Source organism: Emiliania huxleyi (genome assembly GCF_000372725.1).
Source record: "Emiliania huxleyi CCMP1516 unplaced genomic scaffold EMIHUscaffold_530, whole genome shotgun sequence".
NCBI lineage: Eukaryota > Haptophyta > Isochrysidales > Noelaerhabdaceae > Emiliania > Emiliania huxleyi.
Genome location: NW_005198016.1, coordinates 23,869 through 33,726, shown reverse-complemented (window position 1 = coordinate 33,726; position 9,858 = coordinate 23,869). Strand labels below are relative to the sequence as shown.

General features: G+C 66.6%; 3 protein-coding genes across 3 annotated transcripts; 2 read left to right on the top strand and 1 right to left on the bottom strand.

The window, feature by feature from the left end:
* Positions 1 to 178: 178 nt before the first annotated feature.
* On the top strand, positions 179 to 1,483 carry EMIHUDRAFT_445840 (hypothetical protein; the record flags this gene model as incomplete). The annotated part of the gene is made up of 1 exon (XM_005765808.1): positions 179 to 1,483. A coding segment is annotated over one exon (1,131 nt), but the record flags the coding sequence as incomplete, so codon positions are not given.
* Positions 1,455 to 7,003, bottom strand: EMIHUDRAFT_445837 (hypothetical protein). Its single transcript, XM_005765807.1, has 11 exons — positions 6,476 to 7,003; positions 6,215 to 6,338; positions 5,952 to 6,150; positions 5,839 to 5,885; positions 5,463 to 5,506; positions 5,237 to 5,314; positions 4,850 to 4,963; positions 4,480 to 4,731; positions 4,085 to 4,343; positions 3,567 to 3,941; positions 1,455 to 3,496 (listed from the first exon to the last, which is right to left on the bottom strand). Exons 1-11 carry the CDS (start codon positions 6,890 to 6,892, stop codon positions 3,123 to 3,125), a joined length of 2,283 nt encoding a protein of 760 aa, XP_005765864.1. The 5' UTR covers positions 6,893 to 7,003; the 3' UTR covers positions 1,455 to 3,122.
* Positions 7,004 to 7,444: 441 nt separating this feature from the next.
* EMIHUDRAFT_470715 (hypothetical protein) lies at positions 7,445 to 8,635 on the top strand (the record flags this gene model as incomplete). Its single annotated transcript, XM_005765806.1, has 2 exons — positions 7,445 to 8,131; positions 8,207 to 8,635. The coding sequence occupies 2 exons, from the start codon at positions 7,445 to 7,447 to the stop codon at positions 8,633 to 8,635; spliced, it is 1,116 nt and encodes a 371-aa protein (XP_005765863.1).
* Between the last annotated feature and the right edge of the window lie 1,223 nt (positions 8,636 to 9,858).

Genomic DNA, 9,858 nt, shown 5'->3' with positions numbered 1-9,858 from the left:
AGGAGCAGCTCTCTTATCAGGAAAGGGGCCGGGGGGGGGCTCTGCAAGGAGTGAGTCGAGCAGGCTGCGCGCCCACATGCTCGAGCCCCCGGCGAGGGCTTGTGCTGTGAATAGCAGGCGTGGTCTCTACTCCAGGTGCGATGATCTCGAAAGAAATCCTGCGGAATCCCTCGTCCAGCCGCCGCTCTGGCCGACGGCCAGCCATCGAGTCACTGCAAATCGCGCATCCCGGCTGCACAATAAGGTCCCTCCATGCCAGCCGTCTACGTCCGGAACCGGCTTCGCGCCGCCTCCGTGTGGGGCCTCGAGGCGCTCGTCCGCCGGTCTGAGCCCGCCTACGAGAGGCAGGCCGTGCTGCGAGTTGCTGCGCGACCTTGGGACCCTGCGCCCTGCGGAGCCGCCAACGCCGTGGCGCATCCGGACGTGGGCGGCCTCTGGTTCATGCGACAGGCGGTTCCGCCCGCCGCCGTCGCCGCCATACGCGCGCTGGTGGAGGCGGCGGTCAGCGCACCGCGCAATCGAGGCGTCCACGCGCAGGTCGAGGCGGCGGGACGCGAGGTGGCCGCGCTCCTCGAGGCTGCCTGCAAGCAGCCGGCAGGCTCGGAGGCGTTTATCGAGGCGCACGAGCAAGCCGCGGAGGCGATGCGCCGGCGCGACGCCTTGCGCGCCGCCGCCGCGCAGCTGCCCGCGCCGCCGCCTCCCAAGCGCACTCCGCGCGAGTGGGAGTGGTACGAGTTTGAGCCCGGCCGGTGGATGGCGCCGATGCTGGCGCACCCGGCGGACGGCGGCATCGCGTCGCTCGCAGCGCGGCGGCGGCACCTCTCTAACTTTGAGGTCTTCGGAGACGCGCCCGTCGACGAGTGGCTCTGCCTCGCATCGCTGCAGGAGGGCACCGCCGCCGGCTCCGCCGAGCGAAGAGGGTGCGAGTGGCTCCGCTGGCTGCAGCGCGAGCTGCCCAGGCGGCTCCCGTGCGTCGGAGCCGTCGACGAGCCGCTCGCCGTCTTCCACCAGCTGCAGTACCTGCAGCGCGGATGCGCAATCTCTGCGCACGTGGACGCGCCGACGCCTCCCGCGGACGTCGTCGCCACCCTCTCGCTCGGCACGGGCCTGCACGACACGGTGCGGGTCGGGTCAGCGCGGGTCAGGCTGCGGCCGGGTGACCTGTACGCGATCGCCGGGCCTGCGAGGTGGGAGGAGACGCACGAGGTCCACCCGAGCACCTCGGACCGGCTCTCGCTCACCGTCCGCTTCGCGAGCCAAAGCGAACTTCAAAACTGCTAGCTCTGGCTGGGGGAGAGCGAGAGGGTAGATACGTAGAGCGGAGAATCAGGTGCAGGGGACACGGACGAGGGAGCGAGGCAGAGAGGGAGAAACTCCCCCCCCCTGTGCCCTGATCTCTGAGGACATGTACATGTTGTTGTTGTGACTTGTATAATGTTGAGCGCTCTATACCGAGCGCTCTATACCATCATAGTACATATAGAGAAGAGTCTGAGTGGTCCCGGAAACAAGAGACAGTGATGACAGATGAGTGATGCACAAGAGACTGATGCAGACGTGAGACTGTACCACTTACGAAATTACATGATCGCATGACTCTGCGGCGATCGGGAGCTTGAGGCCTGTGCGCCGAGGAAGAGGATTCATAGAGACTATCCTCCCCCGTCGTTGCACGCCACTAGACAGAGGAGAGAGCCCGAGGACAGTCTGAGAGGAAGGCGAGGTGTGTCGCTCTCGGTCGGCGCGAAGGCTCACTCGGCGAATCTGATCACCTCGCGTCCGGCGCCGTGCACAAACAGCACGCGGGGCAAGTTCTGCGCGAGGCCCTCAATGTACTCGACGTACTCGATGTGCGCGGCCAGGCGCTGGCGCTCCCCCTTCTCCCCCGGCTGCTCCGCGACCGACCAGAGGCCGCCGCTGGCGTCAGCGCCGGGGGGAGGAGACACGTCGGCGGGCCTGCCGGCCGAGCGCCTGAGCGGCGAGCCGGGGGGCGAGAAGCCGAACCCGCCCGAGCGGTCTGGCGCGAGGTTGTCTGGCGCGTCCGGCAGGTTGAGTATCACGAGCGACGAGCCGACGGACCGCTCGACGATGAGGGCGTGGATCTCGTCCCAGTCGTAGGCGACGGAGCTGTCGGTGCGCCCGTGCTGCGAGGAGGAGAAGAGGTCCGCCAGCTCCGCGACTGCCTCGTCGCCCAGGCCGTGCCGCGCGGCGAAGTCGGCGAGGCGCCGCTTCGGCGAGTCGACCGGCGGCGGCGGCGCCGCCGCGGTCGGCAGCGAGGGCAGCGAGCGCGACTCGCGGATCCATCGGGCGGGCCTGCTGGCCGCGAGCGACCAGGAGCTCTTCTGCGCCGCCGGCCCCGGCTCTGCCGGCCCCGGCTCCACCATCACAGCCGCTGGCGCCCGCGCGAGGACGGAGATGGCCTCCAGCTCGACGCCGCGCCGGTCGGGCGGGAGGCGCAGCCCGCCGAGCACGCTGAGCGGCGTCCCCTCGCCGTCCTCGGAAGAGTTCTCGGAAGAGGACTCGGCCTCACAGGCGGCGGGCGGCGAGGGCGGCGGCGACGAACGCGCCTCCACAGGCGGCGGCGTCGTGGCGCGGCTGGCGACGCAGCTGGCGGTCTGGCTGGGGGCGCAGCTGGCGGTCTGGCTCGGGGCGCGGCTTGCGGCGCGGCTGCTCGAGGTGCGGCGGCCGGAGTGGGGCGGGGCGAGGCTGGCCGAGGCGGCAGAGTGGGGCGAGGCGGCGGAGTGGCCGGCGGTGGAGGAGCGCCTCGAGACTGGCGCCAGCCGCGCGTCGGGCGCGGGGGAGGCGGAGGAGAGCTGGCGCACATCCTCGTCGCGCGAGTGGAGGTGCGGGTTGGCCTGCTCGGCGGCGGCGCGCTTCTCCTCCTCGAAGGAGCGCTGGGCGGAGGTGCGCATGTACGGCAGGATGGACCCCCTCGCGACGAGCAGCACCTCCTCCACCTTCGCCTCGATGTTGATGCGGCGGAGCAGCTCGTGCAGGTTGGAGCGGACGGCGCGCGGGTCGACGCCCGCCTCCATGACGAGGTGCAGCCGCAGGTCGCAGCCGCGCCACACGCGGTGCTTGCGCATCAGGTGCGCCATCAGCAGCATGAGGCCTGGTCACAGCTAGAGGTGTGAAGAGACGCTGTTCACGCGGTGCTTGCGCATCAGGTGCGCCATCAGCAGCATGAGGCCTCCGTCGCGGATGATCCACCACACGTCGATGAAGCCTACAGGAAGGTTCCGGGAAAGGTCTAGGAAAGATCCGAGAAGTGGGATGATGCACCACACGTCGAGGAAGCCCGACAGCTCCTCGTCGGGGCCGGGGAAGGAGGAGAGGCGGTGGCAGAGCAGCAGCGTCTTCTCGTGGATCGTCGCCGCGTTGATGGTCGACACCAGCTCCGGGACGTACTTTTCGGGCTCGTCCCGCCACCACCACGGCCAGCCCATCAGCAGCGTGTTTGGCACGAGCGGGCCGAGGCCAGCCCACTGGATGGCGCCTAGAAGGTTCCTAGAAGGTTCCTAGAAGGTTCCTAGAAGGTTCCCTCCTCCCAGCCCACTGGATGGCGCCCAGCTTCCCCTCGAGGAGCGTCCGCGCCAGGATCGTCTTGCAGAAGCCGCGCACGCCCATCCTGCCCATCAGCGAGTCCATGCGCGCGCGCTCCGCCTCGGCGAGCGCCACGGCGCGCAGAGAGTCGGCGGACGCGCCCGGCACGACGGCGGCGGCGATGACGAGCCCCGAACCGTGCCGCAGCTGCGCCGCGACGGAGAACATTCGCTCGTGCGTGTGGCCGACGTCGCCACGCACGAGGTCGCCGAGCGAGCTGGAGGACGGCTCGGCCGGCGGCTCGGCCTCGCCCCAGCCCGCCGCCGCGCTGCTGCCCCGCCGCGAGCCGTGCGACTCCTCCTCGCGCAGCTGGTACAGGAGGAGGAGCTGCGGCCGCCTAGTTGCAGCGGAGTGCGGGTGGCGAGCGTACGACGGGGGGCAGCCATGGGAGGAGGAGGCGGCGTCCGCCAGTTCTCGTCGAGGTGCGCCTTGATGTCGATTATTATTCGATTTACAGTTATTCGATTATTATTATATTTACAGTTCTCGCCGAGGTGCGCCTTGATGTCGATGCCGGTGAGGGAGCGCATCGCGAGCTGGAAGCGGAGGCCGACGAGGGCCGACCCCCAGTCGGTCTGCGCGTTTGTGCGTACGACGAGCGCGAGGACGAGGAGGGTGAGCAGCCAGGCGCCGAGGGCGTACCTCCAGTCGATGACGAACATGATGCTGGTGCAGAGGACGAAGCCGACCAGGCCGACCGCCCAGTGGAAGTAGCGGAAGCGCGGCCGCCAGTGCGGGTCCTTGAGCAGGGCGAGCAGGCAGGGTGTGAACAAGGAAATGTCTAGGAAGTGTCTAGGAGGGGTCCTTGAGCAGGCCGAGCAGGCAGCAGTTAGGGTTAGGGTCAGGGTTAGGGTCAGGGTCAGGGTCAGGGTTAGCCTTGAGCAGGCCGAGCAGGCAGCAGTTGAGGTTCATCATGGAGTAGCAGGTGAGGAAGCACATCGACAGCAGCGGCGCGACGGCGTTGAGCGAGCCGATCAGCACGCACATGGCGCCGACCAGGTACGTTGCGGCGAGGGCGAGCTTCGGCTCGCCGCCGGTGAGGCGGGCGAGCGAGCGCATCGGGCGGAGCATGCCGTCGGCGGCGATGGACGCGAGGAGGCGGGGCGCGACGACGACGCACTGCAGCGCCTGTCCGAGGGGAGGGCGGTGGGGTGCTGCGTGTGGTCTACTGCGGCGCAAGGGGAGGGCGGTGGGGTGCGTGCTGCGTGCTGCGTGTGATCTACTGCGTGTGATCTACTGCGAGCGCCTGTCCGAGCGAGGAGAGGACAATCCCGATCTGCGCCGCCTTGACGGAGGGGTAGATGAGCTCGTCCAGCTGGCCGTGCTCCATCGTGAGGTACTCGCGCTCTCCGACGGCGGCCTGCGCACGGGGGCGGGGGCGTGAGGAGACGCCGCGCACAACGAGAGGATGCGGGGACCGTTCAACCCACCCAGAAGAGATGCGTGTGCGTGTGTGTGTGCGTGTGGGCGTGTGTGTGCGTGTGCGTGTGTGCGCGTGCGCGTGTGTGTGGGCGTGTGTGTGCGTGTGTGCGTGTGTGCGTGTGTGTGTGTGTGTGTGTGTGTGTGTGTGTGTGTGTGTGTGTGTGTGTGTGTGTGTGCGTGAGAGAGAGAGAGAGGTTGCTGTCGACCGCACCCAGAGGACGAGGAAGGAGACGTAGACGCAGAAGGAGAGGGTGATGGCGCCGAGGGTGCCGCGAGGGATGGCGCTGGCCTGCCGGAGGGGGGGAGGAGAGGTATGTGTGGGGGGGGAGGGGGAGGAGGGGGAGGGGAGGGGGAGGGGGAGGGGAGAGAAGAGGGTGAGGGGGAGGGGGAGGGGAGGAGAGGAGGGAGCAGTGGCAGAGGTGGGGGGAGGCGCGCGCCGGGTCGCGTAGCGAGGAGGCGCGGTTCGCGCCGGAGAGGATGCCTGCAGGGAATAGAGCAGAAAGATAACAGAGGATGCCTGCAGGGAGGCTCTATATAACATGTATAGGCTGTAGAGGATGCCTGCAGGGAGGCTCGAGGGCAGCTGCGGAGGGCGTATCCAAGGCGGGTGGCGGTTGGAGGGACCGTGCCGGTGAAGCAGGGGTAGAAGATGGCGAGGCTAGATCTCGGCTAGAAAAGGTGATAGGGTGCCGGTGAAGCAGGGGAAGAAGATGGCGAGGCTAGATCTCGGCTAGAAAAGGTGATAGGGTGCCGGTGAAGCAGGGGAAGAAGATGGCGAGGCTACATCTCGGCTAGATCTCGGTGATAGGGTGCCGGTGAAGCAGGGGAAGAAGATGGCGAGGCAGTCGGTGAACTCGTACCTACATAACATACCATGTAATAGACGACACATAATGTATTTGGCGAGGCCGTCGGTGAGCTCGCACCCGGGGGCGAAGGAGGGGCCCCAGTTGGCACGCAGGTTTGCGGTGGAGAGGCCGGAGGGCGCGGGGCCGGTGGCGTTGGCAGGTGCGTCGATCGGCTCGAGGTTCGGGGCTCCGAAGAGGGAGAGGTAGAAGGAGAGCATGGTGAGGAGGACGACGGCGAAGAAGACGAGGCCGAGCTGCGAGATGAGGCGGATGCCGCCTAGATTAGATGATCACAGGTTGTAGACTACAGAGTTGGAGCTTCGAGGTGAGGCGGGTCCCGCCCGCGACGAGCAGCGCGAGGGCGAGCATGAAGGCGGACGCCCAGGCCCGCACCGCGTTGATGTGCGTCGTGAACTCGAAGAGCGAGTGCTGCACCATCTCCAGCTCCTCGCAGGCGCCGAGCACCTTTGAGGAGGGGGGAGGAGCGGAGGAGGAGGCGAGTGGGAGGGACGAGGCGGGGGGAGGGGACCGGGCGGCGCAGCGCGAGACACGGCCGCGAGGGGACCGCCGCTACTGCAGGACCGCCGCTACTGCAGGACCACCTCGAGCACCGCCAGAAAGACGATGCCCAAGAAGTAGACGAGGCCGACCGCGGTGGCCATCTCCTTGCCGAGGGCTCGCGCGAGCATTGGGTACACTCCGGCGAGGCCCTGGCTCGTGCCGCACGTGGCGATGGCGCTCAGCGATAGAGCCGTGAGGAGGGCGACCATAAACGAGAGGGACGCGATCAGCAGCGCATAGCCGAGGCCGCTGTACCCCACTATCTTGTAGAAGCGGAGAAAGATGATGACGCCCCACATATTCTCGCAGGTTGGCACCAGCACGCCCTTGTACGTTCCCAGCTTGCCTCGCTGCTGCACAGGAGCTGGATGCGAGCCACCTCTCTGGCTCATCATCGTGATCTGCTTGTGGAGGGTCGGCCCCTCGGACACGGCGGCCCGGCGCGGTGTAGCCACCATCGCGCGAGAATGCACGGGATCACTGTCCGTAAGGCTGCTCTCTCGAACGGGAAAAGACACGAACGTGGAGCGCTAAAAGCCGGTGCGTTGCAACGGCTGCTCTTTGAGTCGCGGGTCCACCACTCGCAAGGCCCTTGTTGGTGTTTCGGCGGAAAAAAGAGGGGAAAACAGCAAACAGGGCGAAACGCCTTTTGAAGGTCCGATACTGGAAGCCCATATAGGTCTTGAGCGACACTACGTTTCCGAACAAACAAATGAGTGTGAGTGTTATCGTTGTTTGATTGCTAAAAATCTCTCGTTTCCGCGGCTGGGGATTCTCCGGGCACCCCTCTTTGACTTTGTACCCGTGCTGGCTGGATTCCTCCTCCGAACAACTCAAGTTCGATCGGCCCCAGTCTCGAACTGGCAGCCACTATCTCACCGGAGGTACCATGTCCGAGGAGGCCACCGGCCAAAAGCGCATGTCTTGAAGGTCCGATACTGGAAGCCCATATAGGCACCTTACAGAACCGCGATTGTGCAGCGGGTCCTTTTTCTTTTGCGAACCAGTCCATGGCCTCCGCGAGACCCTCCGTGCTCGTGCTCGGTGGCACGCAGTTCATCGGCCGCGCCTCGGTGGCCGCGCTCCTCTCCGACGGCGGCTACGACGTCACCCTCCTCAACCGCGGGAGGAGCCGGCCCAATCCATTTGAGGGCCGCGTCGCCACGCTAAAGGCGGATCGCACAGACGCGGCGGCGGTGGAGGCGGCGCTCGCGTCGCGGCGGTGGGACGCGGTGATCGACTTCATCGCCTTTGCGCCGGCGGACCTCGCTCCCATCGTGTCGCGGCGCGAGTCGATCGGGCTCTACGTCGTCATCTCGACCGATTCGGTGTACATGGCGTGCGACCCGGGCAGCTTCTCGCGGGGCGCGGCTGGCGGGCTGCTGGAGGAGTCGAGCGGCGGCGCGATCGACGCGGCGCGCGCCGCCGACGACCGGTACGGCGAGGGCAAGCTGCTGCTCGAGCGCGCGCTGGCGGAGAGCGGGCTGCGGTACGTGGCGCTGCGGCTGCCGGACGTGCTCGGGAGGCACGAGAACACGGGCCGGCAGCACAGCCTGATCACGCGGCTCATCAAGGGCAAGGCGGTCGGGACGAGGGACGCGGGCGAGGAGGGGAGCGGCGGCTTCCGATTCGCGTTTGGCGGCGAGGGCGGCGGCGAGGGCGGCGGCGAGGGCGGCGGCGAGGGAGCGAGCCGCAAGGTGCGGGCGGTGCTGGCCGGCGCCGAGGCATATCGGCCGGCGGCCTGTGAGAGAGCTTTGGCGCTGCCGCATTAGGTGTCGGTGGTGTTTGCGGAGGACGTCGCGACGGCGGTGGCTGCGGTGCTCGCCCGAGGGTGCGGGGGAGGGGCCGGCTCGTGGCCGGAGGGGGCGGGCGGAGGGCGGGGCGTGTCGCTCCACATCTGCCAGAGGGAGGCGGTGAGCTGGCGGCGGTTGGTGGCCGGGCTGGCGGACGCCTTGCGGAACCAGGGCGTCTCTGTGCCGCCGCCGACCTTTGACCCGGAGGCGTCGACTCGCTTCCTCTCGGTCGACTTTGGCCACCTCGACGGGGGGGCGGCGGAGCGGGCGCTGCCTGGCTGGGCGGCGGCGCCGCTGGCGCAGAGGCTGGAGGAGACCGCGGCGTGGTGGGTCGGGCGGCCGCGGGAGAGCTTTGAGGAGAAGGCGGCCGCGGCGGCCGCGGCCGGGAAGCGCAAGTCGCGAACCTAGCAATGCGCTACCCGCCGCCCGCACAGCACGTGATACATGTAGCATCATCGATCATGCGCCTCTCCATCACATCCTTGCGCTCTATAAACAAATCCAACTACACCAGATTTCACAAGATTCTACATCGCGCGCCACTGCAGGGCCTGAGGACATTCGTGCACAAAGCAGATACCAGACGTCGGTTTCCCATAGGGTTTCTGCTGCGGTTTCCCATGGCGGTTTCCCGTAGCCGAAAACCCAGGGGTCGGTTGGTTTCTGCGGCGCGCTCTGTTTTTTTGGGGATCTGTTTTCTGGGACACCCGCCTCGATTTCCCGTGGGATCTGCCTGTGGGTCTGGTTTCTGCGGTGTGAATACATCTCCCGCTTCGTCCTAATGAGCTCATTCCGGCCAATGAACAGGTGTACCCCGATGCGAATTTTTTCAAGTGGGAACCGCGAAACGGAACGGGATCTGCACTTGGAGAGCGTTCTGGTTTCTTTCTGGTTTCTGCTCCGATTGGTGCAACTGGTGATGAGTGTTACAAGCTGAGGTTGTCAACGCCGGGTGCGGGTAAATCTCGGCACGGATCGGCACGTGTGGTAGCGTGCGATGAGGCCTTGCCAGCTCCTGGTGGTCCCCTCAAGATCGCCGCGCGCATTGGCCGCTCCGCCGACGTTGTGATGAGCTTCTTTCTGTCTCCAACAGAGTAGATCCAAACACACTATTGATAGGTGATAGGTACTCAAAACACTCGCACAACGCCTGCCTTTCACAGCTCAGCCTTTCAGAGCTTGGGCATGACAAGCAACGGCCCCGCCGGTCGGCGTCCGATGCACGAGGCAGCCATGTTGGCTGCCACGGCGTTTCCGCTCGGGATCGCGGCAGCCTGGCGGACTCGACCGCATCGCAGGCCTCCCTCCCGTGAGCCACAAAAGTGCGTGGCAGCGCGGCGCGCCGTCAACCTCGCTTTCGGAGCAGAAACCAGAAACCAGAAACCATAATGCCTGGGCGCATCTATCGCGATAACCAACCAGAACGCCGGGTTCCCCCCAAGGGTTCCTCCCACCCAGAACATGCTGCTGTCTTAGTACTCCCGTTCGACCCCATTGACATTCGGAATCCGATTAGTTAATGAAAGGGTAATTCCGCCGGAATGACCCCTCCGGGGAGATCGTTCACACCTCGAAAAACCAGAACCCAGAGTGTCTGGACCGATATTCCCATGGCCCGGATGTTTTCTGTG